The 27,343-nt window shown below is 37.9% G+C and overlaps 1 protein-coding gene across 1 annotated transcript; it reads right to left on the reverse strand.

Annotated features, from left to right (window-relative positions):
- Nucleotides 1-5,234: 5,234 nt before the first annotated feature.
- On the reverse strand, nucleotides 5,235-27,343 carry DDX46 (DEAD-box helicase 46). Its single transcript, XM_019473871.1, has 22 exons — nucleotides 27,156-27,343; nucleotides 26,729-26,869; nucleotides 24,717-24,834; nucleotides 23,677-23,842; nucleotides 23,218-23,369; nucleotides 22,776-22,889; nucleotides 20,984-21,149; nucleotides 20,496-20,616; nucleotides 19,969-20,144; nucleotides 19,411-19,532; nucleotides 18,622-18,700; nucleotides 16,734-16,816; nucleotides 15,818-15,982; nucleotides 15,292-15,454; nucleotides 14,177-14,370; nucleotides 13,466-13,603; nucleotides 12,651-12,800; nucleotides 11,797-11,994; nucleotides 11,025-11,243; nucleotides 8,779-8,923; nucleotides 7,951-8,024; nucleotides 5,235-7,197 (listed from the first exon to the last, which is right to left on the reverse strand). The coding sequence occupies exons 4-22, from the start codon at nucleotides 23,810-23,812 to the stop codon at nucleotides 7,150-7,152; spliced, it is 2,643 nt and encodes an 880-aa protein (XP_019329416.1). The 5' UTR covers nucleotides 23,813-23,842; nucleotides 24,717-24,834; nucleotides 26,729-26,869; nucleotides 27,156-27,343; the 3' UTR covers nucleotides 5,235-7,149.

Here is a 27,343-nt window from a genome sequence, read left to right on the forward strand (position 1 = left end):
CCGCGGGGGCGCGCGGCGAGCGTGCGCGGGGCGGAGCCGGCGGGGGGCTCCTCCCGCCTCTGAGGCGCTCAGCGTCGGGGAGCCGCCGCCATTTTGTCCTGCTGGCGGGAAGGTGGCGGGCGGGCTCCCGGCTGAGGTGCGAGGCACACGGGGAAACGCGAGGTGAGGCCGGCCTGCCTGCCTGCGCCTTGCTTTCCCACAGAGGATGAGGCAAGGGCCTCTCCCCCAGGCAGGCACGGAGGCTGGCCTGGATGGCGCGCAGTGGCCTTGAGCACGGGCAATCGCCATCGCCCTGGGCCTGAGTGACAGGGCAGGGGAGCAGAGGAGGGTTTGCTGAGCAGCAGGGCCAGCAGCGGGCCATCATTCCCGTTCTTCTCCACCTCATGAATAGCATTATTCACATTCGTCTTTGCGTCTGGCTCTGAAGGATAAATCACTGATTTATTGTACAGTAAAATAAATCCTAGAACATGTCCTCTATGTTCAAAATATTCTAAAGGGTTAAGCACGTTCACGAAAACTCAGGATTCCTGGTGTTTCCATTACTTTCATTTGGACGGAGGAGCGTGATACTTTCTGTCCCAAAAGTATGCTGCAATCCATTATAGAAGAATCAAGCTTTAGGACTGTATTAAAATAATGTATTAGGTTAGTTCATTTTCACTGCCGATTTTGCAATGAAGATGGCAGCCATTTCCAATGTAACACACAGGTTTGAGTCCACGTACCATCAGCCACTCGTGTCTTACAGCAGGAGCTCCAACGAAGTACTCTTGATTATTAAAGATTTTGCCCTATTTCATCCGTCTGCATTCTGAAGAGTTTAGTAAGAGTGCAGGCATTGCAATGGCACTTTACTATAAAAAAGGCTTTGAGTAGGAACAGCAACTTCAACTATTTCCAAAGAGATCCCATAGAAACGGGAATCTTAAGGGCCCAGCACTTTTCACAATCTGACCTTTTGGCATCAAGGTCAGTTTTAGTGAAACAATGTCACAGCCCACTTTGTGGAAGGCTATGACCAACAGATTTTTTTATCCACATTTATTAATGACTATAACAGCATCAGTGTCACTGTATACTCATCCAAACCTTCCTGCCCTCTGTTAGCACCCTTGGGGCATTGATAGACAGTAGCATATACACCTTCAAATCACAGGGTCTAAATGAGCATAGAAGTCTTTAAATGACTGACATCTGAAAGAGTCTGAAAGATGTTCTGCGTTATTGAGATGAGGTCTTAGAAAATAAAAGCAAGAAAGAGCAGGCAAAAAAGAACCTGCAGCTTTTACAAATGGCTAATTCTGTTTTTCTAAATATTTTCCTCTCCTGCTGTTGTTTGGGGAGCTGACTGCTGTACTCCAACCCTGTGATATCCCATTTCTATAATACTTGGAGCTCTTCAGGCCGAAAATTGCTGTGAAACATCCTGCCAAGACGATGGTTCATTTTTTTGCCAGTGCTTCCTAATGCATGCAGGAATCCTCACTTGCAATATAAGAAAGCAGCAGGGAAAAGCAGCATTTATTTAGCTCAATTTAGCAAATGATTCAGTTTATTTACAAACCTCATCTTTCTGCTGTTTTTAACTCTTGTTGGAAATGCTGCCGCCAATCAAAAGCAGTAGAGTTCGATACCTCTTTGGTATCCTGTTATTCTCCTTTTCGTATCTTAGTCTGGAAGGCGGTTGGAAGTCAGGCTGGGCTCAGGCTCCTGATTTATCTAGAAGAAATCGTGATCTCAGCAGAATGCTGAGAATAATAGGAGTGATAATAGGAGTGAACTTGTAATGTGAAGCAGTGAAAGCTTCCATCCAAAGAAGCTGTGAAACCTGAATCGGGCCGTTGTTGGGGCTATCGCCGGCAGACTGGCAGAGCGAGATCTAAACGTTTGACCTTGGAGCTGGACGTGCCTCCATGAGGGCGCCGGGGCTGTGTGACTGCTCTGTATTGTGCTCCAGGCAAACCCGCGCCAGATGAGCCAGCTCCGGTGCCCACAGTGCTCAAATACTAATCTGGTAGCAAGAGGGTCTGGTTTCCTCATCTGCACGCTGTGCTAATAAAACCAGGAACCAAACGAAAGATAAATTGGTCTGCGACTGTCTTGTTTTGTGAAAGCTCCCCAGGGCCCGAAGCACGGCCGTTACTCAGGTTGTGAATCTGCTTCCTCCTTTTCTTTCTCTAAAGGACTGCTCTCACTAGCAGTAGCAAACGATTACAATTAATTATCTGTAAGGTAAAAGATGCAATGAAATGCTGCCCCTCTCTACATCCGGACATTCTCCTTCTCCCTCACTGGAGGTCTCACCGGTAGACCCAAATTTTCAAGGAGAGGAAGGGCCTAAAAGCACAAGTTCCTCTTTCTGCCAATGCAGGAGCTTCTCGCCCGTCTTCAGCTATACAGCATGCTGAGCAAGCCAGGAGAATTCAGTGCCGTAACTGCCATGACCTCCTGTCTACTTAACTATCAATTATTGGAGCTGATAATTTCTACAAATTCACTTGCTTGCTAACATGCACAGGCAGAGGAAATGTAGGTTTTAGTTAAGACTAAGGATTTTCATTAAGTGTAATGTTTTCCTTGCTTGGCAGTTAGTTTCAGAACAGTTGCCCAGTGGTATTTATTGTTCTGAGAAGCACGTTTGTGATGACAAACTTCGTACTTAGAATGGCCAAAGTATAAAATAACTTAAGAATCATATGCTCACTCCACAGTAGGTTATTAATAATTTCTTAGCTTACTAGAACTACTTAGTTCTGAGATACTAATTAATTTACCTCTGGCTTATGCTGGTCAGCTTGACAATTTTGTATCTCTCAGTTTGACTAAATATTTAAATCTGTTTCAGATGAGAAGTCTCAGAGAAGCAATGTTTGGGTGGCAATCACTCAGACTAATGGTCATTTATTTAAAAACAATTGCTTCCACTGTAGCTAAAATTATGAAAACAAATCTTCATGCCTAGCATTGTATAAACATTTTACAAAATGTACATTTTGGGACAAATTTCAGTCCAGCTGTGTGCCTTTTATCTTTACATTTTTAGGTTGTTCTCCGCCTCCACTCCCTCCATACAGCCACAGTTAGCTGGAAGCCAGAATTTCTTCTGCAAACGCCGAGCTCTAAGAACACAAACTTGTTTAAGCTGAGACCATATTTGGAAGAGATCTGGGTCAAGAAAAATAATCAAAGGAAAGTGCATTCCTCGGGCGTCACGTGAGGAGGCCAGAACGCGCACACAGGGCCCGGTGCTCACGCTCGGATTCAGCGAAGGGGCTGCGCGCGACCTTCACGAGTAACTCACTGCGGGTAGGCTTGTGGCAAGGGCTTGTTTTACACCAACGTTCACACTGAGAAGAAACTCAGCGGCCTATTTAAGGGAATTCGGGCAAATTTAGAAAAAGCTTTCTTAACAGAGGTGTTCAGCAACATGCCATCGATAGTATGTGTCCATGGCAGAAAATTAAAAGCTAATTCTGGCAAGCTACACAGGCTCCATTCTCGCAGATACACATACCTGTCTCTCTAACCCTGTCACTAGTTTCACTGAAGTAACAGCCGTTTCTTAGGACTGTAAACATGTCTGAAGGACTGAAATACCAAAGTGCGCTCTCTCCCTGAGACTCTGGCATTCTTTTACTTACTATTTTAGGAAGACGCCAAATCCAGCCTTTGGTGTTTCTTTTATAATCGGCTATTACAATGGCAGAATTTTAGCAAAGCTTTGCTTAAAAATCTTTATTTTTTTGTCTTCCACTTGGAAGACCTGAGTGAGAAAAGCTCCTACAGATGGCACTTTGAGCCTCAGAATCTTTTATTCAATTAGCAGCCAAATGCACATTAAACAGACTGCACTGCTTTAATTGTACAAGTAAAATCTCAAGCAGCCAGGACAGGGAACAGCTACAGAACATGCCAGGCTGTGATCTACACATTACATTTTGGTTACAACTTTCACAGGTAAAGTCTAACATGTAAAGTAGGCCTTAAGCTGCCTATTTAACAAAACAAGGGGTGGCAACGATGTGCGATATCGCTAAGGTAGTATAAAATTCTGAACCGTGATTGCACACATTTTTCATCTTGCTGTGAATTTTTTTTTTCCCCCATCCAGAACACTGGATTTAGTCTTCATCTCCCGTTTTCCTGGCTAGGGCACAGAGCAAAACCTCTGCCCATTCGCCCACTCGTGCATACAGAGAGTAGCCTGACGTGCTGCATCAACTCTCTCACACTAACGGCCACCACAGCGATAGACAGGATGTCCTTATTAACCCTTCATAGTGTGGTGAGGAATATTGCTGTTTGAATCTTTGGTGTATGCTTGCACTGAGAACGAGGGAGCCAGCAGGGCTGCGATCAAGAGTCTCGCGCTCTCCTTCCCCTAACCTCCGATGCAGACCTGCTGGGGCCAGGACCTCAGGCTGCGGTGGAGGTTGCCATGGAAAACAGTGGCACAGGGCTCCCCTTCCCCGCCTCCAGCTGCTCCCAGTGTTCACCATCTCTTCCAGATTCACAGACCTTCAACTACCCAGCAGTTCTCTCCTACTTCACGCCACCTAAATGTGCCAGTGTGCCGTTCCTCCAGAACAGCAACACCCCCAGAGTATCACCCCTCACCACCACCGCTGCATGATGACAACACTGCATTACTGCGAAATGCAAGCAAAAACTCATTCATGATCCCGTATCAAATACTTGTATCACTTATCCACCCAAAATACCACTGTTTACTCAAGCACTGCAAGCATAACAGCATCCCTGTGCTCTCCCAACAACTGGTGACAGGAATCTGTGCAGGGCAGATTCCCTGGAAAGCAGCCAAACTGCGATGTTCGTAAAGAACTTGTCTATATCCATGGACACACTTGGAAAGAACAAAATATAACGTTTTTCATTACTTAATTGTGTCTTCTCCCAACTTTTATTCTCATCTTGTTTCCACTTTTTTTTCCCTTGTGTATTTGTTAATTTGAGAGTTTCTTCTCCTCTGGCTTATACGCATTTCGCTCCTGTTTTCGTATATCCCAACACCTTCACTGCAACTTTCTTAACTGAGTCTGAACTGCATCTCATTGCATTTCTAGTAGAAAAACACAAGCACTAGTTACTGTACACATCGCCCTACTCCAAAAAGTACAAGGTTAACTGTCATAGGAAAAAAACACAGAAGCAATGTAAGTGCAGAAAACAGATGAGCTATTCAGAAAGACAGTTTCTGAAAAATATACATTGAAATTATTTTTATTTTTGCTGGAATTTAAAAAACATAGGAATATTGACATTGCATTAAAAAACCCCAGGAAGTTAAAGATTATACATTGTTGCATCTCTGAAATCCAACAGTGCAAAGCTGGAAATGACAAAAATGTCTCCATCGAGCCTTTTTTAGGAGATACCAATATATATATTTGAACATTTTGAAACAAGATTTTTAAAGAAGTGTCAGACTGTCCAAACTTGAAAGTGCTCTTCATTAAATACATCAAAATCTGTCACTCTTCTGGGGGGACACTGTCAAAAGTTAGACAATTCAACAAACAAGTTGTATGAAACATATCAAAACCCAATTCTTAACAGAAGGAAACCTGATGCATTTAAAGGGAACCACAGGGCTTTAGTTCAAGATTTCTGTTTTAAATTTTGAGAAGTGTTATTGTGTGTGCTGCTGCTTTTTGTTCTACTCAATGTATTAATATTGGCAAGTATTGGGTGTTCTTATCCTAAACGCATACTGTTAAGTTGATGTAATTGTTACTTTCCTTTCCTGTATTGCAAATAAGGTACACTGACATTAGAGTAACAGTTGTATGCAAACAGAGATACTCATTTAAATTACCTGAAGTTGGGAAATAGAAGTTGTGAATTTATACAGCCATGATGCAGGTTGTATGATTTGTCTTCACGAGGGTTAAAGCAGTATATACACAGCTGTTTTAAAATGACACGTTTCTTCTCAATGTGTCAGGTAAGAAAAGCTTTCTACAAAAGTCCTTTTGAAAGTCGTCATCTTGAAAGTCTTGCAGCTGCTAGAGTGAGATGATTCAAACTGCTACCGCTCAGGCTCCAGACAAGTAGACAGGAAAGTTAAATGCTTAAGAGTAGTAAGTGTCCATCGTGAATGCTAATGATTATGGGGATGAGACCTCAAAAAGAAAGGTCTTGCCTGTCCCAGTAGCTTATTGACTGCAATGATAGTCAATATTTGTGGAATTCACTCATAAATATCATTATTCATTTTTACTTAAAGCCATGTCCTAACAGTAATAAAGATGACAACCCTGGGGGAAGAATCACATTAAATGTATATATAAGAACACTATAAAAAAGTGACAAAGTCGTATTTCATTACAAAAGAGGTTTCTCTTTTTTTCTGAGAATTTCTTTTTAAGCTAAACAGGCTTTCATTCTTATGTCAGAGAATGAGGAAAAAAAAAAAAATCAAATCCTAAAATTCTGATGTTTAGAAAAAAACAAGAAAACTATTTTCATACTACAAAACATTTAACTTTACAAAAACCCCGAAGAGTTATTCTATTACCTGGATGATAAAGACAAAATGGGACATGAAAAGGATAAGATCTTAAAACTAGACCTCAAGTATTTCTGGATAAAATTCTCTACTCTGATCACTGCAAGACTCTCTGACCTTAGGGGGACATTTGTACAGGGAACGAATGTGTGTGGAACCAGCCAGAGAGATGCTATGGATCAGGAGAAAATCCTGCCTTTATTTTGGTGTTTTATCATTTTTCCAGTATAAACTGGTATGGCGTGAACCATCCCCACAATATGAAGCAGGTACATTCTAACAATTTGCAACACAAATCCCAACATTGTTTAATTTACTCAACAGTATAGTCTGTCAGAAAATTAAAATCTGTTTTATTTTATATTCTTTATGATGAAAAGTATATAAACTGCACTGTTAAATTAAATCATGCTCCGCCAAAACTGGTCTGCTTTAAGACTGGTAACTTTAGTGGAGAGAATTAAGATGTTTCAGCAAGTATCAATTTTCTGTTAAAAAATGTCCGCAAGACAAAATAAAAAAATTCTTAATTTACAATAAGCAGTGTAAACAGCAAAAACAACAGAAGCCACAAAGTTTCACGCACCAGCCACTGGCAGACAGATAACTCCAAATACTCATAGAACTTTGTATCTTCCTTTGTTGGTTGGTTGGTATGAATTTTGCTGCAAATAAAGGAGAGAATAATCACAGTTAAAAGTGAAAATGGATAAATGAATTGCAACAAAACCTCACTAACGATAAATCCACATTACATGTGAATAAGCAGTTCCTTAGCAATCTCCTTCCTTTGGAAAACATTTTTATGGGGAGGTCAGCAATTTTGAAAAAGAAACAAAACTACCAATAATGGCTCAGCAGGACCACTGGAATTGACTGCTGATTTGAAAGGCTACTTAGGAGAAAAAGCCAAAGACACTGTCAAGTCTAACGTAGTATCACTGAAGGTTATTCTAGAGAAAGCTGAGGTTTATTCAACCAGAGAACTCAGAATATGATTTCTCAAGACAATATCTTATGCTGATTGTTAGCTGGGTATGCTGTAAAGCTACGGCAAAACAAATCTCTCAACAAATATAAAGTATTAAAATGAGGGGAATAATTCTCCTCCCCCTCTGCCTGATAGTGCTGAAATTAGGAAATTTATTTGGACCTAACTCTTTAAGGGGTCTTCAGTCAAAAAGCTCTGTTAATGTGTTATCTCCATCTGCTGGCTGGATAACAGCCGTATGTCTGGCTGATTGAACACAGTAATGTATTTTTCTAGGCTGTTCAATGAAACCGTGTTTTTGAGATCTAGAGGCTCCAGCCCCTGATATTAATAAAAACATATGCCAGAGTGTCAACATTTGTCGCAATCAATCTCATAAAGCATAAATTAAGGCACTTTCCCTCTGCATTCTGGATATTTCACTCACCAATCTGATGAGCTCCTCTTTTATAAGTCGTGTGATTTCTGCCTTTGCTTTCTGTACAGCCAGTTCGTTGGCACCTGAAGACAACAAAATATTACCATCTTAAACACTTTCTGTATGTGAAGCCTACAGAATAAACGTTGCTGGCTATTTTCAGAAACACTGTAAAACTTGCTTAATATCCTCAACTATTCGCTGAAGAACACTCTAGTATTGTAGAGACTGCCACAGCTAGACTGTGTTCTGTTTTAAGGAAGATACTTAAAACAGACAGTCATAAATTACACTATTCAGGAATACCTAGGATTAGAGGTTTCTGTGAGAAAAACTCTACTCAACCATCATGAGATTTGCAGTTTTTGTTGTAGTAGTTGATGTAATTTCTGATACCCTTAACAGCCAACACCCACACAATTCCTTTTTCTTCCTTATTTCACACTGGCACAGACATCTTTGTGCTTATTCTGATTTATTTTTTTCTCTTTTCCTTCTCTCTCCTTCACGGATTCCATACATGTTTGCTGTTGTTCTGTGGCAGGTCAGTCTTCTCAGGAGAAGCATCTCTGTGACCCCCATGGATCATTTGGCAAAGTGTATTAAGATAAACAAGTGTTTCTTTAGTAATTATATTAATCTGCAAAGTGACTACAGTGGGTCTGTAACTGAGCATCCAGACACTACGACTATAGAGATTCCACGTCTAATTAAAAAACTAGTCATATTTTTCATTGAAACATTTATAAAAGGAATACGTGACTATAGAGATTCCATGTCTAATTAAAAAACTAGAGTCATATCTTTCATTGAAACATTTATAAAAGGAATACGTACTTTCTATAGCCAAATAAATCTTTCGTTCTCCTTCCTTGGGTTCTTTGCCTGGAGGGAAATAAGTTCCTCTGATTGTAATAGCAGCTTCAGAATATTCACTGATTCTCTGTAGCGCTTCTTTGGAGGTAACTTTCCATCTGGCAGTCTGTAAGGTAAAGGATATGGGGGCGTCAACAGGGAGAAAGGCATCACGCAAAATGGCAACCCAAAGGTTAGCTGACATTTTAGACAAACAAGAACGTTGCACTGTGAAAATCGGTCACGGCATTCTACTTTAAAAAGGTAGATTGACGTTTTAGCCAGTTATTTTTATGCAAGTATATTTTAAAAAAATCTGCCTCTTGTGTCAGCAAGATAAAGTTATGGAAGAAAGAGAAAAGAGAATGGATGCACAGTACTATTGAAGCAAGAATTCTAAAGACCTTCCATTTTGCTACACTGAAAGTTTAAAACTTGTAATTTTTTCTTGAGATTTTCTGAAGCAGCACTCAAGTATTTTATTTAGCGCCTTTTGTACAGGAATAGACTTCAAGGGCAAACTGTTAATGGCTGCAAGCACTTCCCTTTTACAAAATAAATGCTATTTATTTCTACACAGTTCATTGGTTAAAGACAAAAATAAGTAAACCTTAAAATCTCCATAAATAAAGCCTAAGGAATAAACACTGCCAGTCGTTTTTCAGAACCCTGTAAAAATTGTCCCAAATCTCTACAATATCCTTAGAAATACTTCATTACGATAAATGCATCCCATTAGTTTAGACAATGGAATAACTAGAAAGTATCTAGTAGATTGTTGTAAGCTACTTGTAGATTGAGACCATTTTTTTTGTCGTGGTGAGCTCTGGCATTCAAAGTTAGAGGACTTAGAAGCTCACACTGCCTTGGCGTGAAGGCAAAGCTATGTCTGACAGGAAGAAGGATCCCCTCCAGCCCCTGTTTGGTTTCTCAGTTGTGGCAGGCTGAGCAAACATACCCTGTATCCTACCTTAAATCACTGCTTAAATCACTGCTTTTCCAGAAGCCAGCTTTGGAATACAGCCTCTAAAGGCAAGTTGTATGTCCCTGGATCAAAACTGCCCGTTACATATTCTCTCTACAAGAGATACCTTATCAGCATTAATCTGACTCTCAGAAATGGCTGCACCCATGATCAGGAAGGCTACCCTATGCGTGTCTTACAGCTCATGTGATGGTATTGAATGGTTGTGTAGTGCTTCTATAAAAAACAGCTTACACAGTCAGCTGTCGTTCTTGCTTTAGGCGATCATTTTATCTTACTTCATCTCTGTCATCTCAGATCTGCACTGTGTTCGGTATTATACACGCATACATACAGTACAACATGAGTCCCCTCTCCCTTATAGAGATTTTCTAGGGACATAATGAGCAGTGATGATTCTCACTGATGACCTGCCATATATACATCAGTGTTTCAGAGAAGGTATTACAAAACATCAAAGAAAAAAAAGAAGATCAGGAGAGCTATTTTTTCTAGTGCACCTCTACAAAAAAAAAAACCCCAAACCCTAAATATTTACATATTGTTTATTTGCAGACACACACAGGCAGGCAACAGAACGGTTACCCGCCTAGCCATTATGAGCAGGCAATGTTTTGACCTAGCAAGCGTATCCTTAAAGGGTTGGAAGGATCCTTAGCAAAATTATAAAGTCTAGAACATGTTCTATGAATGAGAAATCGCTTAGGATAAGAATTAAGAGGACTTCTGAGAGGGAAGGGTAACAAACTAATAACACAACAACTTGATAAAATAAGGCAAACCTGGGCAGAACCTCAAAGATAAATACAAGGAATTTGTGCTTGATACCATGGAATATAAATCCTCAAAATAACAGATGAGGTAGACTAGAGCAGCAATATTCTGAATAGGAAAAATATTCAGGTAATAAAAAAGCAGAGAGCAGTATCAGTCATAGTAGTATGGCCTTTGAAATCAAATGCCAGACAGCGTCAAAGATTTGGATATGAGAGAAGTCAGTGGCAGAGGGTGAAAATATTTTTGTATGATAAGGAATGCTTGTTTTTCTGATATTCTCTGGAATATGTCCAAAGCAGTGTGCTTGGACGTTGAGAAGTAGTCACAGATAATGTGGTAATTTCAGTTAGGTATGATAAGAAATAGAGACAAAATATTTTATTGTGTAATCATAGTCTAAGCTATGAAGATAGCCTTTGTTAAATAATGGTCATTTACACTTGATTACAGCAAAATGGTTACTTGCCTGTGGGAAGTCATTGATCTCTAATTCTTCTTCATATCTCTTAAAGGATTCGTTTTGTCCTCCATCCTGTTTCTCTTCCTCCTGCTTCTCTATGGGTACGTAATTGAGCTTAGCATTGATTTTTTCAGCCAGTTGCTCTGCAATGGTCTTGGCAGATACAGTAGGAGCTTGAATTGTCCCTCCTCTCAGGATAGCATTTGTAGCCTGCTGCATCACATCCTGTAAAAAAATAGGTCCATGCTGAGAACAAGGTAGCCAAAATAAGTCCTATATAAACCAACAAGGGTTTCATTAAAGCTTTCTATGTAATATAATTGTTCACATAACAAATACATTCTCCGAACTTCTCTTTCTCTTCTTTCCTTCCTCTCAATAACTGCCCTCATACCTGCATGGAAAAGATCTTACTGGTCTTCTGTATCGTCAGCTCAAAATACCTTTGGACATTCCAGACCCCATTAACCTAAATCTAAATGGATTGCGTATCACGTGCTTCATCAGAGAAACACGTCCTGCAACTCTGCGAAAGCTGACAAAACCTAATTGTGTAATTTTATCAGTAATGAATTAACTCTTTGCCAGGGAAGACAAAGCATTTCCAGTTCTGTATTAAATCTTATTATCACATTAGCTCAATTACAAATCCAACAACTTATAACTTCTAACTATTTAGAAACACTAAACAAAATGGCAGCCACAGAACAAAGAATTGAACAACCTTTATCAAAAAAGAAAAAAAAAAAGAAAAAAATTGTTCTGTAAAGAGCCTGACCTTAAAGTGGAAGGGGACCAATACTTGTGCCTCTGCTCCAAGATTCTTCTGGGCATTGATTCTCAAAGCCAATCTTTTAGCAATTTCTAATTTTTCTGCGTTCCCAGCTGACGGTGTCGGAGCATTTGATGTTCCTGGTGCTGCCATGTCTTTTACTCTTTTCTTTGAATTGAACATGCTTTCAATTTGTTCATCGATCTAAAGAAAACAACAATTATTAGATCACTGCATTTACCATTAGATAATCTTATCATCCTAAAGAAAGAAAACCCTGAGATGCATTTAGTTTACATGCTTTTAAAGAATTACATCTTGTACAAATGGTAGAAGCTTGCCCAGAACTACAACTCAACAAAAGGAACAGATGATCTAATAACCAGGAATAAGTTTTAACATAGTGTTTACTTTCAAGGTCATGAAAAGGTCATTAAGAAAGGACTCTTAATAAGGATTTAGAAATAGAAAAGGCTACTATGAATTTCTTTAAAACACTGCAAGTAAAAAAAATGTTTGCAATTGAGGGCAATCGTTCTATTCCATTTACGCAAGACTGGTATCACAAAGAAAAGAATTTCTGTGACATTTACATAACTACATATATTAAGTATAAAATACCAGTAAGTCAGAAAGAGACTTTCAAGATCTTCGTAGATCTTGATCTTCATAGCTATATATCTTTTATATCAAAGAATACATACAGATCTACTCATGGAATTTAACTAATTAAGTCAGTAGTGTAGGACATGGAGTGACAAAAATCCATGCATTCTGCAACGTGTTATGTAACCTACTGGGGAAAACCCAAATATATTGGAAATCCTTAAGCAACTTAAAGCTTATTTTCAGGTGCTTACATCAACAGCTGTATCTTCATCATCTGAATCTTGCAAGCCAAGAGCTGCTTTTTGTAGCTTCTTTCTTTCATTAGCCAAAGCCTGTTCTGTTTCATCAAATTTAAAACCTTTGCCAGAGAATCCACTGCTTTTTTTAATCAACTTTCCCTCCTGAAAACAAAAACATGTATTTTCATACCTAGAAGTTTAAAATCCTGATTCCGATAGTTATAAAATAACTATAAAATTATACAAGTAATTTTGAAGTTATTTATTTTAAAAAGCAAATCCTAGCACATTTAGAAAGCTCTTCAAATTTTAGAAACTGTATTTTACAATGACATGTAAAAAAAAAAAGCTATGTTAATTCAGCAGATAGAAACAATACACTGTTGGGATTTTCTGTAAGTATACATTTTAAATGCTTTTCAAATGCAGTGAAAAAAAACCCTCCAGTTTTTGTATCGGAAAAACTCCAAAGTCACTCTTCTCAGCATGAGCAAGATCCTCTGATGGCGAGAGCTCTAGAAATAATAATACAAATTCTGTGAAAGAACTTCATTATCTTTTCTGTGAATTTTGATAAAAACCTACCTTATACGGTAGGCGTTTCTCTATCACGTACCAGATGACAATATTTAAATTCTCAAGAACAGTCCTGTAAATGACATTCAAGATCCCAATCTTGAAAACACTTACTACACTTACCTAAGCATACATATGTGTTCTCAATGAAGTCAGTGAGATGACTCACGTATGTATACTATACAGCTGGACCCACGTGCATACACATTAAACCCAGACCAAAGCCCGCTACAGAAGGAAGAATTACTTACAGCCTTCTGTTGGTCTTTGAAGTCAGCCCAGAGCTTCTCCAAATCAGTAGGAATTGGATTCCCGGACAATTCCAAAGCCTTAATGATATCACCAGCATACCGCGCCTGATCCTCAGTAATGAATGTATATGCATACCCCTGGTCAAAATTAATTTAAAAGATAATAAAGAAAAATCTCTAAAGACATTTTATCTCTAAATTTATTGAAGCACCCTTGCACAGATGTTGTTGTTCTGGTCAATAAAAGTACCCACGATACTCATGCATAAACTTTTTTTAGCAGGAATGTAGAATGAATAATGCGATTTCCCAGGAAGCTGATACAAAAATAATCAACTGCAGATGGTAGAAACTGAAGTCTTTCCTTTCAATCTTGTCATGGTTAGAAGTTTAGAAAATAAAATCTTAGAAATTTCGTAGGGCACATTTCCAACACTGAAAAACACCCAAACTTTCAGTCACAAATAGGATTTAAAAGAACATTCATACATTAGAAGAACGTGTAAGTTCCAACTTTCATAAAACTAAAATCCAGAATATATTTTACACATGATCACTCAAAAACCTTAGATGTACTCTAGAGGAAAACCCTCTTCCCACTAATAACGTAAACTACTCCTTCTGTAGCTGTCCTTTGGGAACACCTTGATCAAGCAATAAAAAAGGAAAAATTTTCAGTAATAACCAAAACAGGCAACTGATTATACATACTTTATTGCCAGCTCGTCCAGTTCGGCCTGCTCGGTGCACGTAATCTTCATAATGGTTGGGACAGCTGTAATTGACCACCAGCATCAACTGTTTTACATCTAAGCCCCTTGCTGCTACAGATGTGGCCACCAGAAGTTTGCAAATTCCATTCTTGAAATCATTAATTATGCTGTCCCTGTCATACTGATCAATACCTGCAAGAAACCAGACAAAACAGTTAATTATAAAGCTCTGCTTTGAGCCAGAAGAATTTGTACACAGGTCAAAACACCCTTCAGCTTCAAACAATCAAAAGCCTATGCAAATAAAATTTCAATACGTTCACACTTTTACAGGCAACATACATTAGCCAGAATAATAAATCTCTTAGACTATTATCCAGAATAACAAAACTTTTAGTTTTTCCACTACAAAAAGATGTTTTCCCATACCAAAATCCTCAAAAGTTTCTTTAATATGATTTTCTATTTGACTTCTTATATTCAGTTGAGACCTCATCTGGAGGCTTTGTCTGCTCTCTAAACGCAACAGAAATCTCAGAAGAACGAGAATATTTTTTCCCTCTTACATTGTTGCACTAAATGAACAGTGGTTTTGTACTTATTGGTTACTGTATTTTTAAGAGCATTATATACAGGAAGTTTTAAAATACTCTGGGATGGACAATATTCTAAAGAAATTTCCTCCTCTTGCCTAAACTACTTCCGTTATATTACTACTTGATGGTAGAAGAGTGAAACAACAGGCTGCTATTATGTGGAATCTCAAATAAAAATATCATATAATACTCCCCCAATGGCATTCACTGCTCTGCAATAGCAAGTAGTTAGGAATATTCCCTGAGAGGTGTTAACTCTCAGGAACAACCCTGTTGTAGAGACAAGATTTGGCATCTGATGACATCTCACAGGGAACAATAAAGAGTAATTATTGAAAACTATCATGTCTATTTCAAATTAAGAGACAAATATCTTTCCCAATTATAAAGCAAAGCCTGCTTAGGAAGAAATAATAATTGGTACTATACAGGAACTAAGTAACTTCTCTTTATAACTACTGAATACCAATATTCTGGTTTGGAGTTGTTACTATAAATCCTTAAGATTTCAGATTACCTCCATGAAGAGACAAGCAAGGATAAGAAGCTCTCATTAAATCTTTCAACAACCCGTCAGCGTGTTCTTGTTTATCTACAAATATAATAACCGATCCTTTCTCCTGATAGTGTCCCAGTAGCTCCAGTAACTTCAAAAACTTGTTCTCCTCTTCTATGACAATCTGGAAAAAGACATACAAAAGCAAAGTAGAAAGAGTATAAATTGTATCTTAAGTCATGAAACACATTCAGGGTGCATAAAAATAAAAATCAGGAACAGGAGATGACTTTTTCAGGCTGTTTCCACAGCTAGTGGCAAAACTGCTGTTCAGCTTAGTGGTATAAAACCAAGTTTTTTAAAAAAAAAAGGTGATCACATTGCATTTGCAGACTAGGGTGTTAGTATTCTGAGTTCATGTTTAATAAGGTCGCTAAACTTCTAAAAATAAAAGCTCCGTGGGTATACTGGTTTATATTCAATATTGCTGGAAATAATCTTTTGCAAGCAAATGAGAAGATATGCGAGGCAGATGTGCGATACTCACAACATGTTGCTCCACATCAGAACAGACAACACTTCTGCCTCCGACCTGCACTTCTATAGGTTTACTTAGGATTCTCCGAGCTAATGCCTCCATAGCTCTGGGAAAAGTAGCAGAAAACATGACAGTCTGACGATCAGGCCTGACGTTGTCTACAATGCGCATAACCTGGTTTAAGAGAACATTCCCTGTTAATACCCAAGTGCTGTAATTGAACTTCACACACATACAGAGCTGTCGTCTTTAAAGTTAGGTGGTATCTGCACTACGCACAGACTACAAAGCGTTTCTTTACAGATTTGCTCATGGGACCTAGGTGCTGGCATTGGAAGACAGGCAAACTTGCCGGACTCGAAAGGAAGCTGAGTGGCAATATGCAACCCGGCAACAGCCCAGCAGAAATCTTAAACACGCGCAGCAGAAACCCTACAGCTCAAGAGACGAAATAAGGGAATTTTCCTAATTTTGGAAGACAATATAGCCCGATGACAACTGAAAGAGTCCTGGATGTCCAAAGCTGCCAGCAAGTAACTTGTCACCAACACTTCCAACATTTTGCTCCTGCCTCCTGCAGGAGATTGCCAGGAGACATCAGAGACTTTATAAGCAGGCTACAACTACTAATGACACCTGCATCAAGGGATTACATAGGGCTACAACACGGCCACGAGTATCCAAAACAAGTGTGTAAAAAAAATTAAAAATAGTATATTAGAGAAAAATCTAAGCTATGTAAGAATTTATTGAAAAACAAAGCATGTGAGGATAATAGAAAAATCAAAGAGTCAGTTTAAACTGTTGTCCGTATGTAGCACATCTTTTTGAACACTCATTGGCAGTGTAATAATAACGTAGCATTGCAAAATCCTTTAAGTGGAAAATAACATCTTGTGGCAGTATCACTCATGCCATTAATTACCTGAGGCTCAAAACCCATGTCAAACATTCTGTCTGCTTCATCAAGTACAACATATGTGACTCGACGGAGATTTGTCACTCGACCTGTAAAAGGAGAGGAAAAAACACATGGGAAACAAAATCAAATGGAAGTCTAGTTTCCCTCAGGAATAATTTTTTTAAAATGTTATATAGTCTCACTATCTTCTAACAAAGATATTAATTATTTTTTTAAAAAAATTCACCAAATGTGAATTTTAATGTTCTCATTTTAATCACATATACATTCTGGGAAATGTGTAAGTATGCACAAGGCCCTTTATTTTGTCAAACTCTTCTCTTGCATACCATCATAGGGCCAGAAGAACCTGTAAAATTCAGAAAACTGCCCTCGCCAAAACACATCATAAAACTAAGACTGAGATGAAGCAAGGAGCCACATCAGCCATTATCTGACAGCGCCACCTAGAAAAAAACATATTAGAGATTACAGCGCATGTGTGGAAGGCAAAGTCCAGTGCTAACTGTTGCAGCCTCAGAAAAATTCCTTTTATACATATAATCTGTAATGCTTCCTCGGAGCTAGAAATAACTATTTGAGGATAATCATACTAATTCTACTTAACTGCTAATAATATGCATAAAACAGAGTAAGCAGTCTTTTCAAAATGAATATATAAAAATTAAAACCTACCCAGTAACACTACTAAATTTAAAATTAAAAACCACCCCAAACTCTGGGACAGCTGGAAACAAAATAAGCAAGTTGTATATCTGTGAACATTTTGAAATTATGATGGAGAGGATAATTAGCACCCTTCCCAAACAAACAGCTAAGAGACTCCCTTTCATGAGAAGGATTTAACACAAGGACTTAAGACTCTCATTCTCAAACGATATGAACACATTCAGTTCCAAACAACTGTGGAGTGACTCTGTCAATTGCTCTCAGAATGGAACAGATTTTTCACATTTTCTACAATTATCACTCAGACTTGTGCATATCAAACTACAGTAGAATTTGGTCCTTTCAGCTTCAGCAAATTGTAGCTGAATCCTCAAATTATTTTTTAGAGATTTAGCGCTGCATTTTTTTTTAAGATACAGAATTCATACTTAAGGAACAAAATAAATATTTCTTAAAAATCTACATATCTATTTAACATCTTAACACTTTCATCCCCAAATAATAACTTTGTAAAATTACTTGGGAACAGCATTAATGTACCTACCTTTGACGATTTAAGTCTTGGAAGCCCAGTTCTATATGTCTTGAAGGTACTTTTTCCACAGAAGTTAAATAATGTCAACAGTTTAGTAGAGGTTTTGATGTGGAATAATTTAATAATAAAACTTTATCTAATAAGCATGCAATGGTTACACTAGGACAAAACCTCTTAAAGCTGCAGTGGCTCAGTTGAATCAATCTGAATATTTGATGTAAGGTCAGTTCTTTTACTTTTGAACAGTTATTTAGGGAGGGCTTCTCTGTCTGTCTGTTTTTTAAAACCAACAGATAAAGGCAGAGTCAGACACCCATGTAAAAGTGGGGAGCTACACTAACAATAATAAAGGATCAACGGGCAGACAAAATAAGCAACTGTTATATAACCTTTATCTAAATGACTTGAAGTTAAAAAATTTGGACCAGCACACTTTAAGTTTATCATTGTTAAACATTCTCAGAAACTCTTCAAGAATGTAGTATTTCCTGTCCTCCCCAAAAAAGTCAAACCAATATATGATTAAACCTATTATTAGTGCTATATATTCTCAATAGCTAGATAGTGCAGCCTGAAGAGATATAAGAAAATTCCATAAGACCATTTATCAAAATACATGATCTTTTGAATGTTAGAATTACACAACAAATATAAAAAATTCTCCATAAGAAAAGGTTTTCTACTCACCATTGTTAGCTGCTAACATGTCAATCATACGTCCAGGTGTGCAAACAATAATTTCAGCACCTCTTTTGAGTTCAGCTATCTGATTTTAAAACACAGTAAACAAACTATTAGAGCGGGGTTTTGCTTTGTGTTTTGTTTGTTTGTTTTTTTAAAACATGTATCACCTTGCAAAAAAGAAAACAACATACACTGTAATACAGCTGTTCTACTAATGTTAATTGGTTATGTAAAGATTTTACTTAGCAATTTCTTTAAGTCTTTGGAAAACTTTGCTTTCCAAAAGCGTAACCTCTGACAACCTAAGTTACTACCACTTGAAGTAGTTATAATGGGGATATGACTTCTATACAATTAAGGGCCTATAAGAAATGTCACGTTATGTCAGGGACAACTGATACTAAATAAACCATGTTCCACCACAGATGGTTGCTCCTGTTGTTTCCATAAAGAGGGCCGGGGGGGGACCCTTTAAATTAATCTCTAAATTACTCTAACCTGCAATATTTGATAATGCAATAAACCGAAGTTAACATTTTCTGCCGTTTGTTATCTTGAGGGGAACCTCAAGATAAGGACCAATTTTCAAGAAGATCAGTATGTTTAAGTCTCAGTTATGTACAAATGTGTAAGCTTTTGCATTACTACCATTCATACCGAGAACATCCATAATGAAGGCTGCAAATGTACTGGATTTATGGGAGAGAGAAAGGAACTAAATTCACTGCAAAAGTAACATTAACTAATTAAGTTGAAGAGCTGTTTGACAAGTAAGGTATGTCTTTTGCGTACCTGTTCACTGATTCCTGTTCCTCCATAAACACAGACAACTCGAAGCCCAAGTGTCTTTGAGAATTTCTTACACTCCTTGGTAATCTGCAAAGCCAACTCGCGAGTAGGTGTCATAATGACAGCTAAAAAGCAAAGCATTTTCATCATACATTGTAATATAAGAGATGTTGTTATTTATACAATAAAAATTAATCTTTTGTAATGACGTTTACAGCAATTTACTTATATGTATTTTTTAAAATGTAATTTCACGAAAAAGACAGTATGAGGATGGGGTGGAAATCTGGTCAAAGTTTCAAAATCAAAGGAGTAAGGTCTCCCTTCCAGATATACGGACATGCAAGTGCTCTTGAAACAACATTAGATAGTACAGTGATCACAAACAACATTAAATAGCATGGTGATCATTAACTAAGTTTAAAAAAAGCCACTCATTAACGGACATCAGTAAGTAAGCATTCCTCCCTATAACCAAGAGAAGAACTGAAGACCCTTCTAAAGTGTGTGCTTGAGTTTTTATTTATTTAAATAGCAATTTTGAAAATAACAGCTTTGTACCTATGGGACCTTCTCCTTCTTCTAACGCTCTCTGATCCATAATGTGTCTGAACATGGGCAACAGAAATGCAATAGTTTTTCCGCTTCCTGTTTTAGCAATGCCAATCAAATCACGTCCATTCATAATTGCTGGGATAGCCTGGGTTTGAATGGGAGTGGGCTTTTCATAGCCATGTCTTAAAGAAAGGAAAAAAAGGTATTTTAAGAACAAAATAGGATTTGACAGATGTGAATCACAAAGTCATGCTAAAAAAATTTGCATATTCATATTTACATATACATATTGGTGCCATTCAAAAAATACAGCTTAAAAATGAGCAGCAAAAGCATGATACAAATGGCAGAAGGAATAGTTCATAACAGTAGTTCAATACTGAGCGATAAACACTCTGATGACTATATATTTTACCTCTACAAACACGGACATGTTGCATTATACAACAAAGAAAAAGGTTTTTCTCATCAACGTATGACAGAACACAGTGAACAAAATCAAGCATGATATAGTTCATAAAGTGCTTGCTTACTTTTTGAGGGCAGTGAGAATCTTCATGGAAATACCACACTGTACCCAGGTTTTTATTGGTTTGGGGCAGCCTTTTCCCTTGACTGTAATTCCCTCCAACTCCAGCCTGTACACATTCACCTCTGAAATAGAGTTTGCATTACAACAGAGTCAAACCTGACATTTCTCTACTACCTTGATCAAAACATTCTTATCTGTCCCTGAACATGAAATACTAATTTTATCACCACCAGAAAAACAGCTTTTAGCTTGTTACACAAATACAGGAGGTAGGTGGAAAGGACTCAGGTAAATTTTTCAATCAAAGCCTCGTATATAATTATATGAGGTTATCAATAATAGTGATCTAACTGATTCAGTGTTTTTCTATACCCAGTTGCTCCAAATGCTCTTTATATTCCAAAAGAATTTGCTGTTTCTTTGCACATCAAAACCCATCATCCTTTTCTTTAATAGTCCCCAAGGTGTTCTGACTGTATTTGTCCTTACCTTCTTGAGTCATTTTAGCTAGTTCTGGTACTTCAACATAGAAGTTTTTCCTGAAAGGTTCATATTCTATCTTTCCATGATCCACTGGTTCTAGCAGCTTTCTCTGCTTGGTCTGATAGCCAGTCAGGGCAGTCTGAAGATCAACTTCCTCCTCTTCTGAGGAATACTGTAGAGATTATAATTTGTGTGCAAATTAGTATGAATGGTATTCTGAGAGGCTCTGGTTTTTCATTTATAGAGGTACTTTATTCAGAAGCAACAGTTACTCCTTACCCTATTAGACCAGATACTGAAAACCCACTCTCAGTTTAAGAAGAGTCCCAATTGTTCTTTCACCTATTTATTTCACGTTTCTCCCAAACCTTAACTTTCACCGTGTTCCGTATCACTTCCATGACTTTACGAATACTAACTACCAGCCCTGTCGTCCGGAAATACTCACTGCCATACAACAGAAATAGTAAGAGGAAAATACCAAGAAGAAAAATCCAGCCAGCATACCACTGATTCGTGTCCCACTGCAGTCACAGTTCTGACAGAGGCACCCAACTCAGCTTTAACCTAGTCGAGTACTACTAACACTGGAACTGCAGCAACACAGAGCTTAGCATGACCTAGTTGAGCTACCGTGCTAGCAGGGTATCTAGCCAACGACTTGGGCAAAGCTGTCTCTCTAAGACCTCCCGGGCAGCAACAGACCCATACCCTTAACAACTAACTATTCAGGTCTACAACACCACACCCAACCACATTAAGTACTCAATATTCCTATTCTCTTGAAAGCACTTTATGAAGGCAGTTTGGACACAGAAGAGTAATTCTGAGAAGTTCAGGTCCAATCACTGAGCAAGATGGCTCTATGAGGATCTCAGAGCACTGTTATGTTAAAATTCAATATTCATGCTGATCTGCCACTGCTCAACATGCAAAAAATTGCACGCTGTAAAGACTACAGGGAGATCTACCAGTTCATCAAACCCATATCCAGAGAGGGCAGCTGACATTTGTCCACTTGTACCACCTCTTCCTACTAAAACACGTTTGTTATTTACAGCCAGTATAACAGAAAATGCTTATAAATTTGGTTTAGGGTGCTGTCTACTAGAACACATGACTTGGCATAGCATTTTGTAGCCCTAGGCAGAATCAAACTCCTTTCTACTGTTTCCTAAACTGTAAAATGAGAACATCTACCTCTCATTTGTGCTAAAAGAAATGTCTCATTATGATTTATGAAGTGTTTTGAGACACATAACTTAAAGATGTTTTGGAAATTAATATATTTATACTTACAAAGAAATTCAGCAGAAATGTAACACACAAACCCCATTTTTTTCAGATTAGATACATGCAACTGAACGTGCAGACTGAGCAGCTGCGTACGTAAACACTCTATACTAGCTCGTGGGTCGTTCACACACAGGATCACCAGGACTGCCTGCCCAATTTCAGTAACGTGAACTGAACACACGCTACATGTGACATACACCAGCCCAGTCCTATTAAGAACAGTTACAAAGCCAGACAACCCAATGCACTCATTCAGTTCTCATCTATATAACACTGCCTCTGAACAATAAAGCTGCGATGGCGATTTCTGAAAAAAAAAAACAGTGCAAGTAACAAGAAACTGCGTTAAGATCAAAAACCTTGTGACCGTGGTTCTGCAAATTAAATAACTAAATGTTTATCACCTAGGAGATGGAAAAATCTCAGGACTATCCTCATTCTCATGCCTCTTATAAGAGAGACATTGCCTTTTCAGAGTAGAAATACAAGACACTTCCATTACCTCCATCGCATCTTGGTCATTCTCCATGAGCTCCCCTTTCTTCTTTTCTGACTCTGCAGCTGCCTTTTTGGTTGTCACCACGGTTACTACTTTAGTAACAGTTGGTCCGGATTTCTACAAAAACAGTTAAGAAAAATTATTGCACTATCAAATAAAACAAAAAAATACTCTATAAAATATATAGAATATTTGTAGTTCTGAATGCATTATGCTGGATTTTTTTTTCACTTCCTTCAGTGAAGGATTATCAGAATAATGCTTGATAAAACAGCTTGACAAAAACACCAGGAAATTAAAATTAAGGCAAACAGGCACTAAGTGCATCTAACTTACTTCTTGCTTTTTTGCACTTCCCCCCCTTTTTTTTCAAAGCCATTTTGATATTAAAACACAAAGCTATCTTTAAAAGGCAAAGATAAGAAATCTTAATAAGCGATCTTACCTTTTCACTCCCACCTCCACCTTTCACACTTCTCATATTGAACTTCTTGACCTCTTCTTTTACTTCTTCCATATAAGCATCCAAAGGATCTAACTCTTCATCTTCAACCTCATTGCCTTCTTTTTCTCCTTCTGCAGTTTCCTCTTCATCGTCTAATACAAGCAAGAAAGATGGAAATAAAACAGACAGGGAAGAGAAAAGTGCTCAGGTGTGTTAAATTATTAGTCTACCCAAATAATTACAGTCCAGTTTTATTACTGTATCATTTTTCCTCATACGAATCTCCCCAGTTTGTTAATCTCAATTGTATCTTAAACCATTTGAAGCCATGACCAGATTTAGGCTTTGTTATTTTATAGTTCACATTCTGAAACGTAATTAAATGCTGTAGAGATAATGTAATACAAGTATTATTAGGAACAAAAGTATTTAAACTGTCATATATAAAAAGTTAAATACCATCATCATCTTCTAAACTCCATTTTTTCCCCTGTTTCATCTCTTCAATTTCTTTTTTCAGTTCTCCTATGTTTTCCATAGCCTTCTTGCGTTGTTCTTCCCTCCATTTCTCCACTCTTTCTTTTCGTTTTCTCATTTCTTCTTCTAGTTTGTTCTGATCAAAATTCTATGACAAAACCCAACCAAATAGTGAAAAATTAATGGCCACTGGCTTTAGCCCGTGCTTCTTCAAATATAACTGTTGTGTGAGCATGCTGTAGAAGACTGGACATCCACAAACTCAGCACAACAGAAGTAAATGAAAAATATTAACATCAACTATAACATTTTCAAGTAAGAAATGCAGTTAACTTATTTTTCATTATAGTAGCTGGTATATAATTTTTAAGATAATAGCGAATTAAACTTTATTTACTAGAAAAAAAAACATTTTAACTCACACCAGTGAGTTTCAACTCATTTTAGCCATTGATCCATAAAAGACTAAAGAATTATCATGTTACCCTCTACTTCCAAAAGTCCTTCTAGTACAAAAACCTGATTGGTTTATGCCTGGGGAGCCCTCACTGACGGTGCAGCCGCTATTAACAAAGGAGGGTTAGTAACAACGTGCTGGTTTAGAAGAGTTAGCTAAAAGTGCTAGTTTGGGAATTCTTCATCTAGGCACATCTTTTCGCGTCATGGAACAAGGCAAAGTGAGCTTCCCTCTCCCTTTGTTCTTTGATTCCTGCCTGGGTCCAGAGGCCAAGAAAAAATTTTCAGCTCCTCTACTGACACCTAATATGTCCTTCACACTTGTCTGGGGTTTGCGATCTAAGCAGTTCGAAATCTTGAATTGAGAAGAATGTTTCTTATGCCAAGAACTGGAAGCATGCCCCGTGACAGGAGTCTGTGTTACTGAAGAGAATACTCTCTCATTCAGTGGGGATTTTGTCCAGCTCTAAGAATAGGTTTTCTTTTGTTAATGCAGTAATCTATGGCTAACTTAATTCCTGGTTTAAATTCTATCTTTTAAATTTATAAGTGTTAAAAGCTTCTACCTCAGTGGCCACGGTATTTGTGGTAGCATCTTTATCCTTCTCTTCTTCTTTGTCGTCTTTGTCTTTTTTCTTTTCTTTGGAAACTTCCACACCTTCTGTCTTTTCTTTAGATCTTGACCTGAAAGGTAAGATCAAAGATTTCTTAGAACATTACAGCTTTTCTCAGGGGGAGGATACACATGTGCTGGCTAGAAACAGAACTGTGAACACCCTGTACAGGTTTATGTTTTCAAATACCTTACGAAGTACACTGACTCCCAGACAATCTTTCCATTTCATGAAAATATTCCCTTTAACTACCAGAAATGTACAATCTATTGCAATCCACCAATTCACAAGCTTTGGTTCTGTTCTGTTCATTGCTTTACAGGGGGAAGTTGCAGACTTCATTTCCAGAGCACTTACAAGTGATACTCTAGTGGTTCTGCAGTTTATTTTACACCTCCTTGAAGACAGCAGTTAGCAAAGAGATACTAAAAATTTCCTGTTTGTTGAATTTCTAGAGAAAGGTAAAGTGATCTAGCATCTTGCATGGAAGTTTGAACGTCCCCCTGAGCATACAGTACTGGCTGAAAGACATAAAAACACCTCTCCCTGGGAAAAGCTACTTATGTAACTCAAATGTAACATGAAGACTTGCATTTAATACAAAATCCATTTGTCACAGATTTTATTATCCTTACTTGCTTCCAATAAAAAAAAAAAAAAAGAAAAAAATGCATCCAAACCAAACGTGCTAACTCGTGATAATAAATGTAAAATTCACTTTAGCCAATTAAATCTCATTAAGCCTTTTTCATTGGGCTATTCTAATACAAACCATACATTTATTCCAAAAGACTTTGTGATTCCAGCTTCTTACAGTTTCTAGATTGTCATCAACCTGCTTATTCTTTATACAGACTGCTGTTAGAGCTTACGGACTTCCCACTCATTTTACAGTGTCGCATGATCATACGTTGTTTGCAATTACGTCTGAAAATTCCATTAAAATACATTTAAAAGAACATGACCTGTAGTAAGTTTTCACACATTTCTGAAGTCAACATCTACAAGAGTTCAAGGTTCACCTCTTTACTAAGTCTATTTACTAGACAGTTTATTCGATTGTAAACCCCTAAGACTAGTACTTCTCAAATCCATGTTGATTGCAGCACTAAGCACACCCACAGAATTCAACAAACAGCAGATAAACAGGTGGTGGCTTTACCAAAGCAGACTTCTTGAGCTTCTCTGAAGTGTTACACTCTATATTTTATTTTTCTGCACAAATATAATAAAAAAAAAAAAGCAGATTCCAAACTTCATTGGCTTACATTCTTTAGAACACCTTTTGTGTAAAGAATGGATGAAACATTGAGCTCAGGTACAATCAGTGGCACTTATAACAGTTTAGAAATTCCTGTTACAGATGTCACCACGATGCCGTTTATAGATCCCCTGCTGCTACCCTACCCGTATTTTTTTAAAGCCTTGTATGTTTCCAAAGAAATAAAGTGCTTTATCTGAGAAAGAAAATGGTACAGTGCATCACTGAGAACACTGCACTGGAGAAAATCTGGTAACTAAAACTTCCTATTCTCCAGTAATTTACAAGTTTAAAGAAAATTATACTTCAATGTAATGCCTGTGCTAGAGAGCACCCTGTACTTTATTAATTTGGGCATACATGCTGGGACACAAAATATTACCTATTGATACTGGAACCTGAGATAACAGTGAAGCACTACAAAACTTCCAGAATGAAGTTCAGTCTTAACTTTAAAAAGTTAACTGCGTATTTTAGCTGCCACAACTTGGATCATCTTCTTTTACAGAAACATTCTCACAGTAAACCGCGCTACACACGTTAAGCAATAGGAAAAGATCATAACAGTAGACTCACATAATAGCCTCCTTGTTCTACAAACCAAAGCTTTGCATGGTTTTGCCTGATGATTCCCTCCATGCTACCAATAGTTTTACGACATTTTGTCACTATGACGTTGACTGTAATTAGAAAACACAAATACCTGTTTTCTGTTTTCCTGTTCTTGCTCGGACTGGAGGATCGAGACCGTCTACCTCTACTTCTGCTTCTAGAGCGCCTCCTCTCTCGGCTCCGGGATCTTCTTCTCTCTCGGCTCCGTTCCCTTTCTCTACTTCTTGAACGTCTGCCACAGAACAAAATTGTATTTATTTAGCATGTGATCATTGTATAATTTTAGCCTGCTATTCAGGAACAGGTTGTAAAAAGAATCCAACAATCATGAAGACCACTAAGAGCTTACAAACTCCAGCACCAGCAGCTAGAAACCATTTAATAAGCAAAAACGTTAAGCATAGTAAAATCTAGCATGAAAGTAAAGTAACAGCAAAGTAACTAATTATAGTGGAAGGACATCAATATTCAGATGACAGGCATTTTTACCTACTTTGATTGGAATCGGTAAGTCATACCTTTGACGCTTTCTGTCACGCGATCGAGACCTTCTCTTGTCCCTACTGCGTGACCTCTCACGTCTACGTTCTCGATCTCTACTTCGAGAGCGTCTGTCTTCTCCACGTTTTCCTCTTTTGTCAGATGGAGAACGACTTCTAGAATGGCTACCAGAGCGTCCACGTGACGCAGAGCGCTTCCGATAATG

This window comes from Aptenodytes forsteri, unplaced genomic scaffold (genome assembly GCF_000699145.1).
Source record: "Aptenodytes forsteri isolate BGI_AS27 unplaced genomic scaffold, ASM69914v1 Scaffold54, whole genome shotgun sequence".
In the NCBI taxonomy this organism is placed as follows: Eukaryota; Metazoa; Chordata; class Aves; order Sphenisciformes; family Spheniscidae; genus Aptenodytes; species Aptenodytes forsteri.

Coding starts and splice junctions, on each gene's coding strand:
- DDX46 (XM_019473871.1), bottom strand. CDS start 23,812: ATGAGAAAACGAAAAGAAAGAGTGGAGAAATGGAGGGAAGAACAACGC. Junction 15,983..16,733: donor ACATGGGTTTTGAGCCTCAG/GTAATTAATGGC, acceptor CTCTTAAACCAG/GTTATGCGCATTGTAGACAA. Junction 8,924..11,024: donor AGATCAATGACTTCCCACAG/GCAAGTAACCAT, acceptor TTTACCTTACAG/ACTGCCAGATGGAAAGTTAC.